Here is a 26,235-nt window from a genome sequence, read left to right on the forward strand (position 1 = left end):
GTTAAAGCTGGGTTTTTCCATTCTGTGAAGAAGGTGAGTGAGAGCTTGATGGGGATAGCATTGAATCCATAAGTTACTTTGGGCAGTATGGCCATTTTCATGATATTGATTCTTCCTAACCATGAGCATGGAATGTTATTCCATCTGTTTGTGTCCTCTCTTATTTCCTTGAGCAGTGGTTTGTAGTTCTCCTTGAAGAGGTCCTTCACATCCTTTGTTAGTTGTATTCCTAGGTATTTTATTCTCTTTGTGGCAATTGTGACTGGAGTTCGCTCATGATTTGGCTCTCTGTTTGTCTGTTATTGGTGTATAGGAATGTTTGTGATTTTTGCACATAGATTTTGTATCCTGAGACTTTGCTGAAGTTGCTTATCATCTTACGGAAATTTTGGGCTGAGGCGATGGGATCTTCCAAATATACAATCATGTCTTCTGCAAACAGAGACAGTTTGACTCCCTCCTTTCTTAATTGAGTACACTTTATTTCTTCTTCTTGCCTGATTGCTCTGGCTAGAACTTCCAATACTATACTGAATAGGAGTGGTGAGAGAGAGCACGCTTGTCTAGTGCCAGTTTTCAAAGGGAATGCTACCATTTTTTGCCCATTCAGTATGATATTGACTTTGGGTTTGTCATAAATAGCTTTTATTATTTTGAGATATTTTCCATCGGTACCTAGTTTATTGAGACTTTTTAGCATGAAGGCTGTTGAATTTTGATTGAGATGATCATGTGGTTTTTGTCTTTGGTTCTTTTTATGTGATGGATTACATTTATAGATTTGTGTATGTTGAACCAGCCTTCTACCCCTGGGATGAAGACTACTTGATTATGATGAATAAGCTTTCTGATGTGCTATTGCATTGAGTTTGCCAGTATTTTATTGAAGATTTTTGCATCAGTGTTCATCATGGATATTGGCCTGAAATTTTCTTTTTTAGTTGCGTCTCTGCCAGGTTTTGGTATCAGATTGATATTGGTCTCATAAAATGAATTATGGAGGATTCCCTCTTTTTATATTGTTTGGAATACTTTCAGAAGGAACGGTACCACCTCCTTCTGGTATGTCTGGTAGAATTCAGCTGTGAACCCGTCTGGACCTGGACATTTTTTGGTTGGTAGGGTATTAATTGCCGCCTAAACTTCAGACCTTGTTATTGGTCTATTCAGGGTTTCAACTTCTTCCTGGTTTAGTCTTGGGAGAGTGTGTCCAGGAATTTATAAATCTTCTAGATTTACTGGTTTATGTACATAGAGTTGTTTGTAGTCATCTCTGATGGTAGTTTGTATTTCTGTGGAATCAGTGAGATATTCCCTTTATCATTTTTTATTGCATCTATTTGATTCTTCGCTCTTTTTTTAATTAGTCTGGCTAGCAGTTTATTTTGTTGATCTTTTCAGAAAACCAGCTCCTCAATTTACTGATTTTTTGAAAGGTATTTTGTGTCTCTATCTCTTTTAGTTCTGCTCTGATCTTAGTTATTTCGTGTCTTTTGCTAGCTTTTGAATTTGTTTGATCTTGCTCCTCTAGCTCTTTCAATTTTGACCATAGAGTGTCGATTTTAGATCTTTCCTTGCCCTCGTGTGGGCATTTGATGCTATAAATTTTCCTCTAGATATTGCTGTAAATGTGTTCCAGAGATTCTTGTACATTGTGTCTTCGTTCTCATTGGTTTCAAAGAACATCTTTATTTCTGCCTTCATTTCATTGATTATCCAGTCATCATTTAGGAGCAGGTTGTTCAGTTTCCATGTAGTTGTGCAGTTTTGAGTGAGTTTCTTAATCCTGAATTCTAATTTGATTGCACTATGGTCTAAGAGATTGTTTTTTTATGATTTCTGTTCTTTTGCATTTGCTGAGGAGTGATTTACTTCCAGTTATGTGGTCAATTTTAGCGTAGGTGTGATGTGGTACTGGGAAGAATGTATATTCTGTGGATTTGGGGTGGAGAGTTTTGCAGATGTCTGTTAGGTGCACTTGGTCCAGATTTGCGTTCAAGCCCTGGATTTCCTTGTGGATTTTCTGTCTCATTGATCTAATATTGAAAATGTAGTATTAAAGTCTCCCACTATTATTGTGTGGGAGTCTAAGTCTCTTTGTAGGTCGTTAAGAACTTGCTTTATGTATCTGGGTGCTCCTGTATTGGGTGCATATATATTTAGGCTCGTTAGCTCTTCTTGTTGCATTGATGCTTTTACCATTATGTAATGCCCTTCTTTGTCTCTTTGATCTTTGTTGATTTGAAATCCGTTTTATCAGAAACTAGGATTGCAACGCCTGCTTTTTTTTTTTTTTTNTTTTTTTTTTTTTTTTTTTTTTTTTGCTTTCCATTGCTTGGTAAATCTTCCTCCATCCCTTTATTTTCTGTCTATATGTGTCTTTGCACGAGAGATGGATCTCCTGAATCCAGCACACTGATGAGTCTTGACTTTTTATCCAATTTGCCAGTCTGTGTCTTTTGATTGGGGCATTTAGCCCATTTTCATTTAGGGTTAATATTGTTTTCTGTGAATTTGATCTTGCCATTTTGATACTAGCTGGTTGTTTTGCCCGTTAGTTGATGCAGTTTCTTCATTGTGTCAATGGTCTTTACCATTTGATATGTTTTTTGCAGTGGCTGGTACTGTTTGTTCCTTTCCATGTTTAGTGTTTCATGAGCTCTTGTAAAGCAGGTCTGGTGTTGACAAAATCTCTCAGTAATTGCGTGTCTATAAAGGATTTTATTTCTCCTTCATTTATAAAGCTTAGTTTCACTGGATGTGAAATTCTAGGTTGAAAGTTCTTTTCTTTAAGTATTTTGAATATTGGTCCCCACTCTCTTCTGGCATGTAGGATTTCTGCTGAGAGATCCTCTCTGAGTCTGATGGGCTTCTCTTTGTGGATAACCCAACCTTTCTCTCTGGCTGCCCTTAGCATTTTTTCCTTCATTTCAACCCTGGTGAATCTGACAATTATGTGCCTTTGGATTGCTCTTCTTGAGGAATAGCTTTGTGGTGTTCTCTGTATTTCCTGGATTTGAATGTTGGCTTGTCTTGCTAGGTTGGGGAAGTTCTACCGGATAATATCCTGAACAGTGTTCATGTATGCTTAGTGAAGTTATCGTGCTGTATTTTTCAGCTCCATCAAGTCATTTATGTTCTTCTCTAAGCTTGTTATTCTAGTTAGCATTTTGTCTAACCTTTTTTCAGGGTTTTTCGTTTCTTTGCATTGGGTTAGAACATGTTCCTTTAGTTCAGAGAAGTTTGTTATTACCAACCTTCTGAAGCCTGCTTCTTTCAATTAGTCTAACTCATTCTCCATCCTGTTTTGTTCCCTTGCTGGTGAAGAATTGTAATCCCTTGGAGGAGGAGAGGTGTTTGGTCTTTGGTGATTTCATCCTTTTTGCATTGGTTTCTTCCCATCTTCATGGATTTATATACGTTGGTCTTTGAAGTTGGTGATTTCAGGTACCCAGACAAAGGAATGCCTATATATTTTTTAAGTATACATATAGGAAATCCAGCTTTACCAAAAAATAAATTATTCCTAACAATCATTTATTAGTTTAGTCTGTTTTAATATGGTTAGTCATTATGTTTAATTTTTCACATTTTAAGGGATATGTGATGGATTATTTGAATGGTTGGGTCAGTTAGATATTCCTTGTATGTAAACCTACCATCCATATTTATTCCCTATATCTTTCAAAATTAGGTTGCAATCCTTGTTTCTTTTTATGCATACACTCTTATGTATTGGTAAGTCTTTACATGAATGGTTAAAAAAAAAAAAAAAAATTATAACTCCCAAAGCTGTAACAGCTATCTTAAAGTACAGAATGAACTTTTCTAAGTAGAATTTGGACTGTCTTTATTTTCTATGTCTTAATGTCATAAAAATATGCAGTAAGATGTAAATATTAAGTGAATATATTTAAAAATATTCACTTAGATGTATGTTGATCTTGTTTCTGTTAGAATTATTCATAAATGTTTAGTAATTTAATGAATATCTTTTCCCAGAAATAATGATCTTCTCTTTTTCGAACTCTGAAACACTTTGCACTTTTCTTCAGACACCTACCAGATTTTACCTTCTCTTGTAGCTACTTATTATCACTTTTGTCTCATCATATAGACACTAGTCTCCACAAGCTCTTCTACCGTGGCTGCCATTCTCCACAGGGTAGACTAGTACCATCTATACAGAGCATAAAAATGGCATGCACGGCTGGTTCATATGTCTGAACTTTTGTTTTTATTTTGTTTTTACTCTAAGGGGAAAGCACTTTATAGTATGTTACTGCTGCATGTTGTCTTGCAAAGCTATGGAAATTTTTACAAATTTGCTGCTGAAGTATTTGAGAAATCAGGCCTTCATGATAAGGAAGATTCGTGTAAAGCTAAGTGTGTTCATGAAGAAACTTTAAACCATAGTTTAACATAAGAGTCTTATTTCAGTACTGACAGTTATTTCAGTCTTATGAAAGTCAAGAATTGATGGTGTGCATGAAAAAAACTAAGCTAGGAGAGGTTAAATGAAGTCACCAAAGTTATACGCAACACTTGGGATTTGTGGTTGATTTATGCACATTTTTTTACTGACTGGGACATTGAAGTGAAAAGTATATCATCCTCTCCAAGCATACATGGAAACATGCTGCAATAGTTATTTTTCATATATAAAGTATATATATTCTTCAAGAAAAGTAAACCATAATTACTCTTCTCTGCTCTCTGAGCCCTCTGATTGTACTTCTGTTACAACATGTACTATGGAATTATGGTTAATTGTTTAACTGTCTTCCTAACACAGACCCACCTAGGTATTTGGCAGTGGGTGGATGCCCAAATATGTTTATTGAATGAATAAATGATTCCCTGGAAGTAATTTAATTGCCTTTGAAATTTGGATCCTAAAGGTTGTTTATATTATTACTCTATTTTCTGAAGCAAATAGATTCTGAATCTCTTTGTTGATTATTAGTTGGTTCTATCAGATTTCCATAAAGGATAATCAGTGAAAGACCTGGGAACCAGTAGCTCTGTACTTTTGTGGCCACAGTATTGGAAATGTATTGACTGCTTTGAGAAAGAAAAACATGGCAGTCTATATCGAAACCTAGAATCACGGAGTTTTGTCTGATTTCAAGTCTTCGTCATTTTATGCATACATATTTTTCTCATCTGTTATTTAAAACTTTATAACTCCAATTGGTTTAACTGAGTGTGAACCCTTTTAGAAGGTGAAAAATATTTTTATAAAATCATCTTCTAATTTGAATTTCATGTATTGTGATTACTTAAAGCAGTGTGCCACTTTTATTAAAGACATCGATATTTCATGAGAGTTAAGCTAACCTATTCTGGAATTATGGGAGGAATATATAGGAAACCAGTATTTCAACAAGTTGTATTTTTAATTAGACCGTTTTGTTAATATTTTTAACAGCTCTGTTTAGATATAATTTTATGCCATACAATTCACCCATTTAAATTAGTGGCTTTTAGTATAGTCGCAGAGCTGTGCGACCATGACCACAATCAATTTTAGAACACTTAATTACCCAAAAAGAAACTCTACACCTCCTAGTCATCTCTCCCCTAAGGTCCCCATCCCCCAATACTGTGTTAACATTTACACTCTATGGTTGAAATACTTATTTCCTACCGTGTCTTAATATTAAAACCTTAAGTTTGCATTTTGCATATGCATGTATGTATTTCAACCATCTCCTTCTGTACAGTCCTTATTTTCACATCTTGCTACATGCTGTATGTGCAAATGAGCTTCAGAATTAGAATTTGAATATTTTCATTTTACTTTTTCCTCAAAATGTAAAACTTAAAAATTAGCTTATTACTTGAAGATGAACCATTGCTTTATTGATAGAACTGAAATCAGCAATCTTGTAACTGACTTCCTACTGGTGAATCAGTCATTGTGTAGTGATTGAAGAGGCATCCCTCCACCAGATTCAAATTGGAATAAATTATACTGGGGTACTCGCTCTCTGTCTCATAATTTGACCTAAATTATTATTATTCATAATTTTTTACAATTTTTAAAAAACTAAAGTTAGTAATAATGCATTTTGAAGTTTTCAGAATAGAATTCCTTACATAAATGACAAATAATGTTACGCACTAACGGGCTATTTTGATGAACAAAAATTGTTGTATAAATCACTTGTCAGAAACATATTACATGATTTTTTATGTGTAGTTTACACTAAATTCTTGTTGGCAAAAACTATTCTCTGAATTAAATTCTCTGTAACGCAAACAGTAAAATGTATAATGCATTTCTGAATAATGCATTAACTTCCTTATATTTAAGATCAGTGATAAATAAGTACCCTGGTGTCTGGGGACACAGTGCTGTAAGACTGCTGAGTTCATTTGTTGGAAGACTTTAGAGAATTGTCTGCTCTCTTTGCATCCATTGCCATAGAAACAAATTTAATAGATTTTAAACATATTTAATAGATTTTTCAAACCAATTTAATAGATTTATTTAAAGCAGTGTGCCACTTTATTTATTAAAGACATTAATACCTCATGAGAGTTAAGCTAACCTGTTTTGGAATTATGGGAGGTATATATAGAAGACAGTATTTCAACAAGTTGTGTTTTTTAATTAGTAGACCATTTTGTTAATATTTTTAACAGCTTTGTATATCATTTATGTATTATTGTGATAACTAATCGTAACATCAGGGACACAAATGGGTAACTGAAGTACAGCTATGAAGGGCTAACTTGTCTTATTACTTCAGTTTACTAACTAATGAAAATTGGCCTCGGACTCCTGGCCTCTTGAGATCCTCTCTCTCCAACCTCCCAAAGTGCTGGGATTACAGGCATGAGCCAGCACTCCTGGCCAAATTATTTGGGGGTTTTTTTGTTTGTTTTTTGCTAACCTTAGATTTGGTCTTCTAAAGCACCAGCTATGCATTTCTTATATATTCTAGATACTAGAGAGTTTGCTAAATTGATATAACAAAACCTGTTTATATGTGAATCCAAGACAGTAAGTTATAAAATATACCATAAAAAGCTATTAAAACTGCAGATACCCAAAATGACCATCCTAGTATATTCCAAGGCACATCTTTGTCTCATCTAATAGTATTTTATTTTCATAAATAAATGACATAATTTTCAAGTCTCTTCCTAATCTAAAATTTCCAAATTCTGTACTTATTTTGTATCTTTTACCATTGATCCTTAGCTACTTGGATAATGACCCTTTTCTTTTCTTTTTGAGACAGAGTCTCACTCTGTTGCCCAGGCTGGAGTACAGTGGTGCAATCTCGGCTCACTGCAGCCTCCGCCTCCAAGGTTCAAGCAATTCTCCTGCCTCAGCCTCCTGAGCAGCTGGATCTACAGGCAGGTGCCACCTTGCCCAGCTAATTTTTGTATTTTTAGTAGAGACGGGGTTTCAGCATGTTGGCCAGGATGGTCTTGATCTCCTGACCTCATGATCCGCCCACCTCGGCCTCTGAAAGTGCTGGGATTACAGGCATGAGCCACCGCGTCCGGCCAATAGTGACCCTTTTCAAAGCTTCAATAGCCTTTCTCTCAGGAGTAACATACAGCCATCTCTGATCTAAACGTTTTTAGTTCATGATGTCTGTAGGACTATCATCTGTCTAGGAAAACTTCCCAACACTGACACTTTATATGATTGCATTCACTTTATAGACATTTTAGCTCAATTAAACAATTTTGTTTTTCATTGTATACCATGCACAGAGGCAATATAGTATGATGTTCAAAAGCACAGATTCTAGAGTCAGACGTATCTGGGTTTGATTTCCAGATCAGCATTTACTGTTTATGTAGTAATAAGCCAACTACTTATTTTCTCTGAGCTTTAGTTTCCCCATGTAAATGGGAATAGTAATCGTATCAACCTCCCGCTCTTGTGATTTGAGACAGTTCTTATGAGGCAGCACTTAGGAGGGTACTTGGAGGGTGTATGTGTGTGTATGAGTTCAACAAATGTTAGTGATTTTTTAAAATGTAGCAAGCACATGCGAAACAGCAGTGATAAGACAGCTATAGGCTGGGTGCAGTGGCCCACGACTGTAATCCCAGGACTTTGGGAGGTCAAGGTGGGTGGATCACTTGAGCCCAGGAGTTCGAGACCAGCCTGAGCAATATGGAAAAACCTCATCTCTACTAAAAATACAAAAACTAGCTGGGTGTGGTGGCACATGCCTGTAGTCCAGCTACTGGAGAGGCTGAGGTGGGAGGGTCACTTAAGCCCAGGAGGTAGAGGCTGCAGTGACCTGAGATCGCACCACTGCCACACCTGGGTGACAGAGTGAAAGTTTGACTCAAAAAAAAAAAAAAAGGTAGCTATAGGCTCAGTTCTTCTAGACAAGTAATTACGAAAAAGAGTGATGACTAATACAGCTGAGGAAATACACAGTTGTTCATGGATATAGTAGGAAAACTAAACACAATCTAGAGGTAAAAGAAGGCCCCGTTGTAGAAGTAACATGAATGAGTAGTTAGACTCTTAGCTAAAATATAGGTATTATGAGAGAAATCATACTGTAGTACAGTTTTAAGATATTACAAAGATCCCAGGATATGTCCATGAAGAACATTAAGGGGCTACTGTTATGAGTATCACTTAGCTTTGAATGAAATAGAAATGAAATGTGAAGCCTAAGAAAAGCAAAAACTCTTTAGAGTAGAAATTAACATTTATTTCGTAAAAATGTATTAGACACTTATTTAGCTAGAGAAGAGGAGTTTGAGGGGGCAGAATTTAAAGATGATCATCATTTATACAGATTATTCAGCCACCTAAACAAGCACTTGAGATAGGAAGTATTAGCCCTGTTATATGAATAAGAACACAGAGGCGTCAAGAGGATAAGCAATTTGCCTGATGTTATGTGGCTAGTAAGGGGAGGCGTTAAGATCCAAACTCTGGCAGAATTATTTCATAAGCCATCCTCTCTTAGCCCCTGTTCTAATGTTCTAATGTGTAGCCTCTGAACAGTGGATACACAGTCTGTGCTCGTAAGGTGCTCACAGTCCAGAGGACAGTAATTGTTCTGGGCTACAGCTGCTAGAGCAAGACTTACTGTGAAATCACTTACATCACAAAGTCAGCAACCCTAAATGGTCTTTCTACCTCACTCCCCTGATAAAATACATCATTTCTGCCTGTCTTTCTCAGATGCCTACTTCTCCCTTTCCCTGTTAAAAAAGGCCTGCTGGTGTTGTGTGCCATGTATTGTTTACAAATGAATATTTTCAGAGGTAAGATTTTTTTTTTAGGATCTTTACATTTCTTTTCTATATGATGGCTTTCCTTGCCTATGTAGTGAGGATATAAACTTGCCTGCTGACTTAAAGCTAAATGTATTTTAAATTTCAGATTAAAAGCATTGTATAAATATAAACTGATCTTCAAATTTCTCTTTGAATGAGCTTAAAGTGCTCCTTGTGAAGAAGAAGGGATTTTATATTTGCCTTTTTATAAGGAAATAAAATTCTTTGATGGTCGGGTGTCCTCCAGGCTTAACGACTCCTCTGAGTTTTGTTTGCCTTAAATGAGCAGCCTTTTAAATGTTTCCATTCACCTTTGGTAAAGGTCTTATTCTTACCAGCTAAAAGTAGCAGCACAGAGTAGCTCTGAAGTTAGAATTCAGTGGGGCAATATTAACTCTTCAGTAAACATGTGATCATGTTTGCTTTAGCAAAATCAAGAAGAAAGACCAGATATTCTGAAAAAGCCTTTCACGCTGTTCTCTACATAAGACAGTATTATTTATGACATTATAATGGAGAACAGCAGCACAGCAATGTTAAACAGTGTTCATCCATGAGCAAAGTAAAGATTAACATGGGTACCTTGAAGCCCCCTTGCTGAAGGGCTGTTCATCTTCGTCTTCTTCCTTGCTGCATTTTGTATCAGATAGTCTGACAAGAACACATTTTGCAGTGTTTTTGTCTCCTGTGTTTCTCCCATACACCTTTTAGGTGCTAGAGAACAGGAGGATCTAAACCAGACAGCAGGCTCCAGATAATCCATCTGAAAAAACTCTGACCCTGCCTATCACTAGCTGTTTCCTTCCCTTCGTTTCCTTTCGACTAAATTAAGCAGACCCAGTGCCTGCTAACAGGATCACCTCTAAAATTAGCTGTGCTTGACTTTGCTTTTGCCTCATCTAAAGACCCCAGCTGCTTCTTGGAATGAAAAAAAAAATCTTGCAACAAATATCTTATCACAGCACAAGTGGAAAAGGCTTACTCTAAAGACTGTGGAACAGTATCTGTGCTGGAGTTGGAAGCAGAGCCTGCAGAGGTGGGAGCTCCAGTTCTCTGACATCCAGGAAGAGAAGTGTTTTGAAAGATGCCCTGGCTGAGGAAGTATTGAAGGGCAGTTGGGGCTTGAGCTGCAGGGAGGCCATCTTGGGCCACCTGGAGTCTCTTCTAACCCTGGTGCCACATTTTCCCACATTTCCTCCAGCCTTACCAAAGGCCTGCTTCCCTCCTGCTGTGTGCACATTTCTTCCCATTTCCTGGCAATCTCAAGAACTGCACCACTGGTTAAAAGAACTACTCATATTTCAGTCCCTTAGAATCTAGTTAGCTCTTTCATTTCCTTTTTTATTTATTTGTGATAGTCAAACTTAACATTCCTTTACATTCTTTGAGTCTGGATTATTTCAAGGATTTTTTTTCTTTAAGCTGCTAGTGAATGCTAATATAAGAGAGCTCAGAATCCCTCCTCTAATCCTAAAAGTAACTTTACTTATCTTTAAAATATTATTAAGCTAAATGCAGTGTGGTATGCTAGATTCAATCCTGGAACAGAAAAGGGGTGTCAATAGAAACACTGAGAAAATCAAAACAAAGGCTGTAGGTTAGTTAAAAGTGTAGTGCCAGTGTAATTTCTTCATTTTGATGAACATAACATGGTTAGGTAAGATGTTAATATGAAGGAAGGCTAGACTAAGGCATACAAGCCCTCTCTACTATGCTTGTAGCCCTTCTATAAATCTAAAATTACTTGAAAATAAAAAGTTTTAAAAATATATTTCAATATATATAATATATACATAGATAGATAGATTGATTGATTTTGTAATATCTTGGGCTCTAAGTAACCCAAGATTTTACAAATTTGGGCTATTTAGAGATAAGGGTGCCAAAAGCTAAGCACATACTTACAGTTACATGCAAGATTTTCCCACAACATTCTTGGTATAAACCCATTACACACTCCAAAGTCAGACAAACCTAGACTCAGTCCCCAACTCTGCTACCCATAGCTTTGTACATTTGAGCAAGTAACTGATTGTTGTTAAGACTGATTTCCTTATCTGTATAATGGGGCTGATGAGTCCTATATCACAGGATTGTTGTGATGGCTTATGTGTGAGGATAGCCCAGGGCCGGCCTCATGGTAAGCCCTCAAAATGTTGCTCCCAGTAGCCCTCCAGGATGGTAATTTGAGAAAAGTAAAATCTGGGTTCCTGTTTCCTCCTCAAGTTTGTTTTGACTCCCAAGAATTGCTCCACACCACCACTCCCCACCCCCCGCCTCCCTACCACGGTCCCTCAGGATATAGAAAGTTCTGGGTCACTACTTTCCCTAAGAAAAGCGCAAAAAAACTGATACCAAGATGACTAGGACAGGATGATTAAGAAAGGGCCTGTGGTTAGCCGTCACCTCTCTGGTCTCTCCTTTCCCTCTTTCCCTTCAGGCAGGCCTACAACCAGGACCTGCCTTGTCTTGTCAGCACAGATAAAGACCAGTAACATTTTCCAAAGTTTCTAGCTTACTTGTACCCTTACCTTGACTTTTCCAAGGCTGTGGGTCTGTAAGCCTTTTCTTTCTCATTGATGGGCTCTCTCTCCTCTTAAGGGAATTTCTGATGTCAGAGTCCCAGAAATTAAATTAATTGTAACTTTATTCTTTGAGTCAGCAAATATTTATTGAATACCTACTTTTTGCTATACCCAATACAAACATAATCCCAGCTGCTAGAGAGCTCACAATCTAGTTTGTGATAAAGTAAACAGATACTGTAATCATGATGATTTAGTTTACAACCAAACAACTAGAAGAATCAGAAGTGTTATGATGGAGAGAACGTAGACATTGCCACCTCTGAGAAGAGCCTCTGAGCTCTAAGGTCCTGCCCCCTAGAAACTGCTGGACCCAATAGAGTTTGCCCATGTTGCTGGCTCTTGGACATGTAACCCATTTGCCCAAAGCAAATTATATTTGCTCTCATAGTCCCATTTCTTTTAGCTTCAAACCTTAAAACATTCAAGATATAAGGTCAAGGAAAAAAGGAACTGCTGTGTTAAGATTCATAAGGTTCTACTGTAAACCAGTGGGTAGACTTGGAAGTTGAGAATCGTTGGAGTATCAAGAAGTTGTACAAGGAGCCTCATATAGACATTCCTGACTTGGGTCCTTTGTCTTTTCATTTGAGAGCATAGTAGCTCGGAAAACTCCATGTTGACACCAGTTGTGTTCTAAAGAGTTAGTCAAAGGAATCATTTCTTCTGTGTGCGTCTTTTTATATCCCCTCGTTACCACCGTTATCTCACTGTATTGCATTTATCTATTTATAAGTCTACTGCTTACTAGACTAGCAGTGCTGGTCCTGGCCCAGTGCCTGCCACTTGGCAGCTTTGGAGAACTTGAGGGCAAGGAAGATCAAAATAACTGTCGTGAGCTTTGTCGGAATGCAGTAATGAACTCTTCACACTAATCTTTGGTCATCTACCTCATAACAGCTTAAAAAGAAAGAGAAAGAGCACCGAGGTCTTGTGGTCTGCTTCTGTCCTTCAGTTATCTGACTCACTCTGCTCTTTTCTCCCTTAGTCCAGATGGGTCAGAAATGGCACAATTCAGCTCCCTCAGGGAGCGCCTTCCAAAGGGTCCAACTTCTAATAAGCATTGCAAAGGAACTGTTCCTTTAATACTGAGAAAGCGTTTCTTGCCTCTCGGCCCCACTTACTGTATCACCTAAGCCTTCAAACTGTAGCTTATAATTTTATTGTTTTTGGCATCACATTCCCACAGTATATGGTTTTGCTCTTATAACATCCTTGACCCCAGAACCTGAGTGCTGTCAGTGTTAGTGCCTACAGGTGAAAAGCTGAGCTTAGATATTTAGGTAGATCATGGGAATATGAAGAAGCCAGAAGTTAGAAAGCTTGTAAGGGAAAAACAGAACAAGGAGCATCCTCTCATTATGCTTGCTTCTTTTAAACTAATATTAACAGATAAGAATAGTAGAAAAGTGAAAACGATGTCTCTTAAGTGTTAGTAAAGTTTTCCATATTGGGAAAAACAACCATAAAAATTTTCACTTCAGGATCTTCTCATCTCTATGAATTAGGCTACTGAGTTCTAAATTTATGGACTTGCCAAAATCTACTTGTATTATCTCTAAACAGGTCTTAAGGTGCCACAGATGCTCAGAACAAATTTAGCCTATACTGCTAATGAACACACAAACAGTTTTCCCCATCTGCCACCTCTGTCTAAAAAGCTTTGAAGGCCTTCCTCCCTGATCACAAAGAACATAATTATTGTCTACAGAAAAGTCAAGTACAAAGGCCACTAGCCTTTGCAGGCCGCCAAAGATTAACAGCTGCCTCTTCTTTGATTGGGAGAGGTAATAACAGTTACTCTAGTTAATAATTGGATGGATTCCCTGGCTGTGTAATTCAGATTGAGACTGTCATTTTTTGCTGGCCTTTAGCTAAGTGGGGTTATTAGAATGGAGCCACTAATCCTATTAGTCAGTTGTCAGTCTCACAGCGGGTGAGAGCAGGGGAAGGCAGAGCTTTTAAGGTATTATGCCAGGTACATAAGGAAAGCCACACATTTTATCTTTAAAGGTATGTTTTTCTCAATCAAATCAGAATTATAAAGCTCTTTATTAAGGTTTTTTCCAGTTTTATATGTCTGAATGTAGAGAATTAGATAAGGGGTGAAAGGGAGTTCACCTTTCTAGAATGAAATGTTTTCAGTCACTGAAAAAACTTGGCTTGATACCCACAGTGTGTGCATCATGTGCTTGGCCCTGGATAGGAGCACAGGCACAGGAGAGCTTAGGCTTTACAGTCTAGTACATGGACACAAATAACTTTATATAAAGTGGAAAGTGGGAAGGGCCACACAAAAAAATGCAGCTAAATTAACAGAGAGCTTTGACTTTAGTTGAGGGGATCTGAGTGACTTAACAGAAGAAGCAACATTTGATCTTGGTCTTAAGGGATTGGGAGAGCATTTGAACATTACAAGTTGGAAAGGTGGCAGTTTGGATGGAGAAGATAATTATGGTTAAGCATTTTTAGTGTACTTACTTTTCTCGATGCTGAGGGATAGGGACAAGCATAAATGGTATATGAAGAGTATTCATGGCATTAAGGCATCCAGAAATAGAATAGGAGCACTGTATAAGAAGTGCCAAGTGATTGGCATGGGAAGTTGGTGTGGTACAAAAAGAGAAACAAGGGTTTGGGAAGCTTTCTGTGTCCTTTAAGTCTACCTGTATTTGTATGAAGATTATTTCCTTTTTTTTTTTTTTGGAGACGGAGTTTTGCTCTTGTTGCCCAGGCTGGAGTGCAGTGGTGCAGTCTTGGCTCACTGCAACCTCCACTTCCCAGGTTCAAGCAATTCTCCTGCCTTAGCCTCCCGAGTAGCTAGGATTACAGGCATACGCCACCAGGTCCAGCTAATTTTGTATTTTTAATAGAGATAGGGTTTCTCCATGTTGGTCAGGCTGGTCTAGATCTGACCTCAGGTGATCCGCCTACTTCGGCCTCCCAAAGTGCTGGGATTACAGGCGTGAGCCACTGTGCCTGGCCAATTATTTCCTTTTTTGATTTGCATATAAGGTATTTAACACCACATGCTTGGGAAGGTTTTTTTTCCTCTCTTAGTTTTCACATTTGGTTGGCTCATCACTGAGACATCTTGATTTTCCGTTTCTGTCCCCATGAGATGCGGAGGTTGTCTCTAATATCACAGGATTGTTTCATCCGTATTCACATATAAACGGTTGGGAATGGGATCCAGTGAGTGGCATTTCTCCTTCTTATAATAACATGCCTCTATTGTGTTCATCTGTTATATCTCACGGCACATTATTTTAGTGTCTGAAATAAATCCTTTCATTGGTTCATTCTTTTGTTCCATCACTTGTCTATCAGGTATTTACCATTTCTGCTCTTTGCCAGGACTGGGGCTGCAAAGATGAGTCAGATGCCACTCTTGAGGAGCTTGCAGACAGAGAGAATGGGACCATGAGGTAGGGCAGAGGTGATGGGATGAATAGGGGTTGATGTGGGACATGAGGAACTTAGGAAGATACTGAGCAGTGTTTCTATCTGGCCATGCTCGATGGAAGAGCTCAGAGGTGGCTTGTTGCATCCCTAATCCAGAAGTACACGTAGCCAGAATCTTCCTTAACTCCAGGGGGTGATTTGGGAGATACCACAGTTGATTTTGTTTTTTGGTTTTTGAAAAGCTGCAAATAATAAACTAAAACTTCAGTTTTCAATTGTACATTAGTAAAAAGTTGGCTCTGAATGGCCTATAACTTCCTGCAATTGGCTTATTTGGTCCTGTTTAATATCTGTTAGAGCTTGTGTCTTAAGTTTTTCAAGAGGTCACATCCATGTTGTTGGCATTGCAGAAAAGTCTTTGAGGGTTTTTCAGAGGTTTTTTTTTAAGACATAGATGTATACATTAAAATGATCTGCTTTTACTCACTCCTTTTCCCCTCCACATCTGCACTGGTGACGCAGTGTCCTCCCATTGCGGAGGGGTCTGCAGGAACAGCGGTGGTGCTGCTCGGTTTCCCTGTGGACAGATTGATCCACTGGTGCTTCCGCTTGGCTTAAAGTACTCCATACCCTGTTTTTGAATTGAGAGATGTCAATACCTAAAGTCTTTACACTAAAATGGAATATGATAGGAGAGTTTAGTTCCTTCCTTGATGGTTGTTAAGGAAGTTAAGGTTGAACATGTCCTTCAGTCTTGGAAAGCTGAATCTCATTCTTTGGTCATGAAGCTCATTTCCAGTGAAACACTATTCTGTGAGGCAAACATAATAACCAGACTGGAGGATTTCATCCTAGAATCATGCCAGAGAAATTATTGTTTGTGTTTTTACAGTTAAAATCATGCATAATGTAAGAGAAGCTTTGTCAGCCTTCCTTCTCATTCAGCAACCACTGTTGAGCATTACTGAGTGCAGTCCCCTGTGCTAAGTTTTTGGGATGTGGTGATGAAGCAGACTTGATCTCTTGACATCAGCAAGCTCAGAGTTTAGTGAGAATACAAAGATGAAGACGAGAGTTTTTTCCTTCCTGAAAAGGAAGAGTTTATGCAAAAGCACAGAGGCATGAAAAAGTAGGGGTCACATGTTAGGTTGCGAGGGAGGCCGGGGTCCTGGCAGGGAAGGAGGCTATTGGAGAGGGATCAGATTCTGAAGAATCATTCTAAGGTGCATGGATCTCGTTCTGTGAAGAAGTCATCCCTGGAGTGTTTGAAGCAAAGAGTGACATAATGACATTTACTGTTTAGAGTATTTCTTCATTGTGTATCCAGGGCAGGACTTCTCAAATGAAGGCCATAAGCTGGTGCCAGGCCACTGTTACCAAAATGAAGTAAATACACAAGAGTAAATTTTGCAAGTTGACAGAGTAATTTTATGTCTGTTGCATCTACTATTTTATCTATTTATTTTTATTTCCATAGGTTTTTGGGGAACAGGTGGTATTTGGCTACATGAGTAAGTTCTTTAATGGTGATTTGTGAGATTTTGGTGGACCCATCTCCCAAGCAGTATAACCAATGTGTAGTCTTTTATTCCTCACCCTTTCCTCCTGAGTCCCCAGAGTCCCTTGTGGGTTTTTGTTTGTTTGTTTGTTTTTATGATGGAGTCTTGCTCTGTCACTCAGGCTGGAGTGCAGTAGTGCAATCTCGGCTCAATGCAACCTCCGCCTCCTGGGTTCAAGTGATTCTTCTGCCTCAGCCTTCCAAGTAGCTGGGATTGCAGGCATGTACCACCACGCCTGGCTGATTTTTGTATTTTTAGTAGAGACGGGGTTTCACCATGTTGACCAGGCTGGTCTCCAATTCCTGACCTCAAGTGATCCACCCACTTTGGCCTCTCAGAGTGCTGGGATTATAGGCATGAGCCACCACACCCAGCCCATTGTGTCATTTTTATGCCTTTGCATCGTCATACTTAGCTCCCACTTATGAGTAAGATCACACAATGTTTGCTTTTCCATTCTTGAGTTACTTCACTTAAAATAATAGTCTCCAATCCCATCCAGGTTGCTGCAAATGCCATTAATTCATTTCTTTTAATGACTGAGTATTCCCTCATATATTTATGTATATGTGTGTGTGTGTGTGTGTGTGTGTGTGTGTGTGTATGTGTGTGTGTGTGTATAATGTGTAGATATGTGTATATATATATGTGCATATATCTATACACACACACCCCACAGTGTCTTTATCCACTCACTGATTGATGGGCATTTGGGTTAGTTCCACATTTTTGCAGTCACGAATTGTGCTGCTATAAACATGCATGAGCAAGTATCTTTTTTGCACATTGACCTCTTTTCTTCCGGGTAGATACCAGTAGTGGAATTGCTGGATCAAATACTTCTGCTTTTAGTTCTTTAAGGAGTCTCCACACTGTTTTCCATAGTGGCTACACTAGTTTACATTCCCACCGGCAGTGTAGAAGTGTTCCCTTTAAACTGCATCCACATCAATATCTATTTTTTTTTTTATTATAGCCATTCTTGTAGGAGTAAGGTGTTATCGCATTGTGGTTTTGATTTGCGTCTCCCTGATCATTAGTGATGTTGAACATTTTTTCATACGTTTGTTGGCCATTTGTATATGTCCTTTTGAGAACTGTCTATTCACGTCCTCAGCCCACTTTTTGTTGGGATTGTTTTCTTCTTGCTAATTTTTCTCACTAATTTGAGTTCTTTGTAGATTCTGGATATTAGTTATTTGTTGTATGTATAGATTGTGCAGATTTTTTCCCATTCTGTGGGTTGTCTGTTTACTTTTCTGACAGTTCCTTTTGCCGTACAGAAGCTCTTTAGTTTAATTAAGTTCCAGCTATTTATCTTTGTTTTTATTGCATTGCTTTTGGGTTCATGGTCGTGAAATCCTTGCCTAAACCAGTGTTTGGAAGGGTTTTTCCAATGTTATCTTCTACAGTTTTTATAGTTTCAGGTCTTAGATTTAAGTCCTTGATCCATCTTGAGTTGATTTTTGTATAAGGTGAGAGATGAGGATCCAGTTTCATTCTCCTACGTGTGGCTAGCCAGTTATCCCAACACCATTTGTTGGATAGGGCGTCCTTTCTTTACTTTATGTTTTTGTTTGCTTTGTCGAAGATCAGTTGGCTGTTAAGTATTTGGGTTTATTTCTGGGTTCTCTGTTCTGTTGCAGTGGTCTATGTGCCCATTTTTATACCAATACCATGCTGTTTTGGTGACTGTGGCCTTATGGTATAGTTTGAAATCAGGTAATGTTATACTTCCAGATTTGTCCTTTTTGCTTAGTCTTGCTTTGGCTATGCAGTCTCTTTTTTGGTTCCACATGAATTTTAGGAATGTTTTTTCTAGTTCTGTGAAGAATGATGGTGGTATTTTGATGGGAATTGCATTGAATTTGTAGATTGCTTTTGGCAGTATGGTCATTCTCACACTATTTTAAAATGTGGCTTTCTACTTAGTACATTTTTTCCCATTTGTTCAGTACTTCATCTATATTGTATTTGACAAAAGTGTTACTCTATAATGGAGTAAAAAATTTAAAAACAAAAAATTGGCTTTTATTCGATAGAGTTTGGGAAGCAGTGTTCTAGAGAATGGACTGGTTAGGATAAGCTTGGACACAAAGATACTAATTAGGAGGTTGCTACAATACCTCAAGCAAGATACCGTGAGAGCCTAACTAGACATGGTACTGACATGGTAATTAACAATGGGCATGGATAGAAGAGGCAAGAAGTATAACAGAAGCAGAATTTTCAGAATTTGGAGGCTGAATCAGTGTGAAGGCTGAGGAAGAGGGGATAGTCTAGGGGAGCAAATGTTCTTTTGAGAATCTACTAAAAATTGGACCCTTCCGCTATGTATTACTATGAGCTTCTCCATCCCTGTTTTACAGAAATGTTTCATTTAATTTTTAATATGGTTATGATTTGTAATGTTTTAAAATATTTTATCTTGAATCCTTATTTGTTGCACATATAAGAAAGGAGGTGTATGTATGTGTTTACATCCCCATCATGACCCTCCACCATTTTCCCTACACTTGAGGTGTTTCCATAGTTACCTGGGCTTGTTTTAAAACTACTGGTAGAATAACCAATTCCTACCAAATTAAATCCAGAAAATATTTATACGTACTATATGATCTCATTTATAGGAAAATCTATGATAGTTGGGCCGGGCACAGTGGCTCATGCCTGTAATCCCAGCACTTAAGGAGGCCAAGGGGGACGGATCACCCAAGGTCAGGAAACTAGCCTGACCAACCGGAGGAAACTGCATCTCTACTGAAAATACAAAATTAGCCAGGCGTCGTTGCGGGCTCCTGTAATCCCAGCTACCCAGGAAGTTGAGGCAGGAAAATCGCTTGAACCCGGGAGACAAAGGTTTCGGTGAGCCGAGATCATGCCATTGTACCCCAGCCTGGGCAACAAGAGTGAAACTCCATCTCAAAAAGAAAAAAAAAAAGAAAATCTGTGATAGTCAAAACTATGAAACAAATCAGTGGTTGCTTCAGGGAGGAGGGATTGACCATGGAAGGAACATGAGGGAACTTTCTGGGGTGATAAAAATGGGTGTGTCTTGATAAGCATTTCTCATTTGATTGAACAGTATATTTAGGATCTGAGCCTTTCACCCAATTATAAAATATACCTAAATTAAATTTTTAAACCACGTACAGCCAAGAAGCATAAGATGTTCCCCTCGTCATCAGGAAACAGCAAATAAAACCCTCAGTGTAATGCCAGTACATACTCATTACAATGACTAAAGTTAAAAAGACTGGTAAAACCAAGTTTGGGTGAGCATGTGGAATAACTGAAATTAGCACTATACTGCAGATATTATTTCAAATATTTTAGAAAACTGTTTGGCCATAGCTACTAAAACTGAACCTAATGCATACTCTGTAACCCGGCAGTTCTATTCCTAGCCTGTCCAACAGAGCTGCATATCACATTGCCAGATACATGTGCACAAATGTTTAAAGTAGTATTGTCTGAAGCGTCAAGGTAGAAACAAGCCAAATGTCAATCAGCAGTGAAACATTTCAATAAGCGGATATATAGGGTGAGACAAAGGAATAATAGCAAGGAAAATGAATGAACTACTGTTATAGGCAGCAACATGGATGAATTTAGAAATAAACAGTCAACCAGTAAAAAGCTAGATACAGTTGGATAAAGTGTGATGTAGATATGAAAAGAAGGCAAAATGAATTCATGAGTTTAAAAGTCAGAATAACCTTTACATTTTGGGACAAGGGAGAGATAGTGAATAGGATGGGCACAAAGGATACTATGTCATGCTATAAAGCTTTGTATTTTAGTTTTGAAGTGGTTACACAGCGTGTTCAATTTGTTTTTACTCATGTAGCTGTACAATCATGATTGGTGCAGTTTTCTCTATGTATATTATATGATAATACAGAGCTTATTACTGTTTTCCGAATATATCGACATCCTAGCATAAGAAGAGGGAATAACAACAGCATCACAGCATTAAATAAATTATTAAGTAACTGGATTTTGCAGTTTTTGATTGTTTGTTTTATTGCAAAGAAATATTTTCCATTAATAACAAAATTATTAATTTTTAATCTTAAGCATGAGTCTTGTCTAGCTTTCACAATGAACTTGTTGTCACAAAATATTTTATTGTGCACAAAGAGAGCAGTTGAATGATTAAGATAAGCATTTATTACACTGCTAAACTCTAGACATGTACTGGCGACAGTAATTGATACATTATTAATGCTCAGAACATCAGAAGAATCAGGCAAATATGTTGACAGAGCTTATGTATACTCATATCTCCTCCCCATTCCCTTTTCAAAAAAACCTCAGTATTTCAAAATTTCAAGGCTGTGGAATGTATTAGAAGAAATGTAAGGTGGTGATGTAATAGAGGGCTTGTATTAGTTTGCTTGGAGCTGCCATAACAAAGTGCCACAGACTGGTTTGCTTAAACAACAGAAGTGGATTTTCCCTCAGTTATAGATGCTGGAAGTCTAAGATCAAGGTGTCCACAGGTTTGCTTGCTCCTGATGCCTCTCTCCTTGGCTCACGGATGGCCACCTCTTGCTGTGTCCTCATGTGACTTCTTGATTGCACAGGTGTAAGCCTGGTGTCTCTTTCTCCTCTTATGAGAACACCAGTCATATTGGACCAGAGCCTACTCTAAGAGTCTCACTTTTAACTTAGTTACCTCTTTAAAGATCTTCTCTACAAATACAGTTACATTCTGAAGTACTGGGAGTTGGGGTCCACATATGAATTTTGAGGGGGACACACTTCAAGTCACAATAGGTTATCTTATTTTTTACATATATGTTGCAGTGATTCTGCCTATGCTTAAAAACATACAGTGTAGCATAGAATTACTCTCCTCTTCCCCATGCCAAAGTAATGCAAAGAACTTGGAAGTGTTATTTCCCACAAGAATTAGATACAATTCATAAATTGCATGAAATAATCATAGGTTTTGGTTACTTAATGTTGTTACTTAATGTTGGTCCAAAATAGCTGAAATGGTATTTTTAAAAAAGGATACAGCTAAAATGGTTAGATACTCTATTATCTTCTATTGCTGAAGACGAATATTCTAGTAGAAGGAATCTTTGTTGAAGCCTATATTGTTAGGTGGTAATTAAGATTACAATGTGATAAAACTGACTTTTAAAGGAGTATTGCAAAAATTTACATATAAATTTTTTCCTTTGCCTGGAGTGCTTTTTCCCTTCCCCCGTTCTTTTGCTTGTCTTAAAATCTCAGTTTTCTCAGAGAAGCCTATCTTGACCCTTTCTCCATCATATAGTTGATTCCTCCATTATTCTCATAGAGAACATTTTATCTTTCAAAGTACTTATAATTAAAATCACCTTATTTATAAATATCTGATTAGTGTTGGTCCTAGCCACTCATATTTTTTTAATTTTTAATTATTGTGGGCACATAGTTTGTATATATGTTTATGGTTTACATGAGATATTTTGATATAGGCATACAATGCTTAACAATCACATCAGAGTAAATGGGGTATCCATCATTTAAAGCATTCACCTTTCTGTTACAAACAATCCAACTGTATTCTTTTAGTTATTTTTAAATGTATAATTAGATGATTATTGATGATACTCATGCTTGCTGTGCTATCAAGTACTGGGTCTTATTCTTTCTATTGTTTTTACTCATTAACCGTCCCCACTTCCTCCCCTATTAGAACCCTTCCCCCCACCGCCAATACCCTTCTCAGACTCTGGTACCTATCCTTCCATTCTCTATCACCGTGAATTCAGTTGTTTTAATGTTTAGCTCTCACAAGTAAATGAGCACATGTGAAGTTTGTCTCACTTCGCCTGACTCATTTCACTTAACATAAAGACCCCCACGTCCAGCCATGTTGTTGCAGATGACAGGGTCTCATTCTCTTTATGGCTGATTAGTACTCCATTCTGTGTATGTACTACATTTTGTTTATCCGCTCATCTCCTGATGGACACTTAGGTTGCTTCTAGTTGTTGGCTATATTGTGAATGGTGCTGAAGTAAATATGGGAGAGGAGATCTCTCTTAGATATATGGATCTCCGTTCTTTTGGGCATATTCCTACCAGTGGACTTGCTGGGTCATATGGTAGCTCTGTATTTAGTTTTTTGAGGAACCTTCAAATTGTTCTCCATAGTGATTGTACTCATTTACATTCCCGCCAATAGTGTACAAGGGTTCCCTTTTCTCCACATCCTTGCCAGCATTTGTTATTACCTATTTTTTGGATAAAAGCCATTCTAACTGGGGTGAGATAATATCTCATCGTAGTTTTGATTTGAATTTTTCTGATGATCAGTGATGTTGAGCACCTTTTCATATGCCTGTTTGCCATTTGTGTATCTTCTTTTGAGAAATGTCTATTCAGATTTTTAGCCCGTTTTAAAACTGGATTGTTAGATTTTTTTTTTCCTACAGAGTTGTTTGAACTCTTATATATTCTTGTTAATCCCTAGTCAGATAGATAGTTTGTAAATATTCTCTTCCATTCTGTGGGTTGTCTCTTCACTTGGTTGATTATTTCCTTTGCTGTGCAGAAGCTTTTTAACTTGATGTGATTTTACTTGTCCATTTTTGCTTTGGTTGCCTTTGCTTGCCATCCACCAAATTTGAAGCTTCATGGAGGACAGCAGCCATGTCTTTTATGCTCACTCCTATTTATCCATATTTCCTAGTACTGAAACAATTAGCAGTGAGTAGCAGTCAACAAACATTTATAGAATAATATTTGTAGAATAATTGAACCAGCAGAATGTTTCAGACTATGTGTATCATTTGATTATAGTTTTATTCCTGGGAAATTGGGCTGACTTCTGTTTGTATTTCTGTCTAGAATGTGGCAGATCAGATTGCATTTCAAGCTGCTGGTGGATTAACAGCCCTTGAACACATCCTTCAAGCGGTAGTCCCAGCCACAAATGTGAACACAGTTTTAAGAATTCCTCCTAAGTAAGTAGAGTTTCTTAATCTATTTTTTACGTTTCATTTGTGAGTCATTTCTGCCCTATGGTTTCCATATGGAGAACCACAAGAAAATTGTGTATATATTCAGGGTTGAATACCAAAAGCTTACACTCCCCATTAGGGAGAAAAACAGAGGTGCTCAATGTCAGTTGCAAAACTCAAATTGAGCCTAAAAAGCCTTATTAAGGAAATCTTTTTAGTCTGTGACCTGCTCTATTCTGAAATCAAGAAGAATTGATGAACCCCTAAGCAATTTTAACTGCTTCTAAAAATTGAGCACAAATAAATAATGATAACAAAGCTAACTTACAGTGTTACATGTGAGAAAAAAAATGGTAAGTATATTAACAAAGGTCTGAGCTGTGAAATTTCAAGACGTTCTTACCAGACAGAAAGAGCAGTCATAGCCTAGAGTCCCAGCCAAATTGCTGGGAACTGAATTGCACTTTAGTCTTTAACGGTAAATTGCTTTCCTATTCTCTTAAGTCTCCCTTTAGTCCCTGGCCAGCTGGGGTACAGCAGCAGTGTTATTTCAGAAGTATTGTGTTCCTGGGTTGTAGCATATGCAAGTTTCTGGGTATTTTGTGGAGACTCTGATTTACAGAGTTTAAAGGAGAGGTTTTAATAAAAGTTCATTTAGGCAGGGCACAGTGGCTGACATCTATAATCCTAGCACTTTGGGAGGTCAAGGCAGGAGGATTGCTTGAGCCCAGGAGTTCGAGACTAGCCTGGGCAATGTAGCGAGACTCCGTCTCTACAAAACATTAACAAATTTACCCAGGCATAGTGGCACATACTATAGTCCTAGCTACTCAGGAGGGTAAGAGGAGAGGATCACTTTAGCCCAGGATGTAACGGCTGCAGCGAACCATGATTGCATCACTGCATTCCAGTCTGGGCAACAGAGCAAGACCCTAGCTCAGAAAGAAAAAGTGAATGCTTCGTTTGTCCATTGGCTATAATAGGGAAAGAAAAATTCCAAGAGTATATTATCTTTTTTTTCTGAGAGACATTTGTATTTAAAAGAAATAGCATTGGCTTTGGAGTCAGACAAACCTGGGCTCTAGTTTTACCTCTGCCAGGCTACTAGCTGAGAGAATTCGAGTGAGTGCCTTTATTTCATTGCATCTGTTTCCTTATTTGGAAAAATAAATGTAATCGTATTAACCTCATGGTGCTACTGTGAGATCAGTTGAAATAATGTATATGAGAGCTCTTTGTAAACTGCTAAGTGTTTATTATTGTGTATATTTGTATATTATTGTAATATAAAGTTACTTTATAAATGTTAAGTGAGAGTTTATAAAATAGTCTTGCTTGGTTTAAGACAGTGCTAGCTACCTGACGAGATATTTCTGAGTACAAGCTTTTGACATTAAAGTTAATTTGGATTCCTTTGCCGTACTAACAAAGATTAATGAAGAATGGTATAGGTATTCTTTAAGTCAGGAAATCTTTCTGTGGAGCAGGCAGCTCCCCGTCAGGCAAGTTATAGCATGCATAGTGGTTTTTGTAAGCCGCAAGAGTTGCTATTCCTTATCAAAACGGACTTCATTTACAGGGTGTTGCTGGGTGGGTTGTCTTCACTTATTGTAAGTTAATTGGCAGGGAGAAAAGTGGAAAGGAGTGAAACATAATAAATATTTGAAATAAGAAAGGAAATGATATTGACTCCTTGGGAGAGTGCTTTGATAACTGTTAATAATTCGTATGGTTCATCTTCAATTCGCCTAGAGGTTTTTTGTTTTGTTTTGTTTTCTAGTAGGCGTCAACATGCATGACACTAAGCTCTCTGGCTGATAACCTACAATAAATGCCTATTTCCCAAAAGCTACTACTGTCATTGTGACAGAGTATGTTGTTCTGGTGCTTATCTCTGCCCCTCATTTAGGAAATGGAAGAGGTGACCACAGTTCTTCAAAGACATAAGCAAGAACCAGCACACACTCCCTTTACAAAGGCATTGTAGAATCTTGAGAGTCTAGAGCAGTGCCCCGCAACTGGTCAGCACTAGCTGACCCACAGGGTCCGGATTAAGAGCTTGTTCCTTATTCTCACTTTAGATGGATAGAATTGTGTTTTCAACTAAGTGCTGCTTACTGAGTGAGTCCAGCACCCAGAGCTGTGGGCATCCAGCATTGACTATAAGATTCTTCTATCCTGAGCACAGTCTCAGTATCATAACTCCACTTTCTAAGCCAGCTTCAGTTCTCAAGAATAAAGCCATGAGAGTGTTATGCTGTTTACTCAGAGAACAGCAAGAGGAATTTTGCAACCACTTCAAATTTAAATGTAGAAAAAGGGCATACTGGTGGACATGAGTCAGTGGCTTACTTCAAAAAATATTTTTTCTCATTTTCCTTCCAACTGCTCTCATGCAGAAATCCCTGCCCAGGCCTTGGGCTTGCCACAGTCCCTGGGCAGTCC

The 26,235-nt window shown here is 37.9% G+C and overlaps 1 protein-coding gene across 2 annotated transcripts in view; it reads left to right on the plus strand.

Annotated features, from left to right (window-relative positions):
* LOC108295889 (S phase cyclin A-associated protein in the endoplasmic reticulum-like) overlaps nucleotides 1-26,235 on the plus strand; it is a 243,213-nt gene that overhangs the window by 41,097 nt on the left and 175,881 nt on the right. Inside the window, exons 1-3 of one of the 2 annotated variants that reach the window (XM_017518232.2) lie at nucleotides 6,959-6,963; nucleotides 19,023-19,027; nucleotides 23,678-23,793. Coding sequence is in view for 1 of the 2 variants with exons in the window: in XM_017518229.2 (XP_017373718.1) it covers nucleotides 23,678-23,793 (116 nt within the window). In the remaining variant the exon portion in view is untranslated. Of the gene's footprint in view, nucleotides 1-6,958; nucleotides 6,964-19,022; nucleotides 19,028-23,677; nucleotides 23,794-26,235 lie in introns of those variants that run through there. The other variant, XM_017518229.2, reaches the window with a different exon arrangement.

This window comes from Cebus imitator, unplaced genomic scaffold (genome assembly GCF_001604975.1).
Source record: "Cebus imitator isolate Cc_AM_T3 unplaced genomic scaffold, Cebus_imitator-1.0 Scaffold664, whole genome shotgun sequence".
Taxonomy (NCBI): domain Eukaryota; kingdom Metazoa; phylum Chordata; class Mammalia; order Primates; family Cebidae; genus Cebus; species Cebus imitator.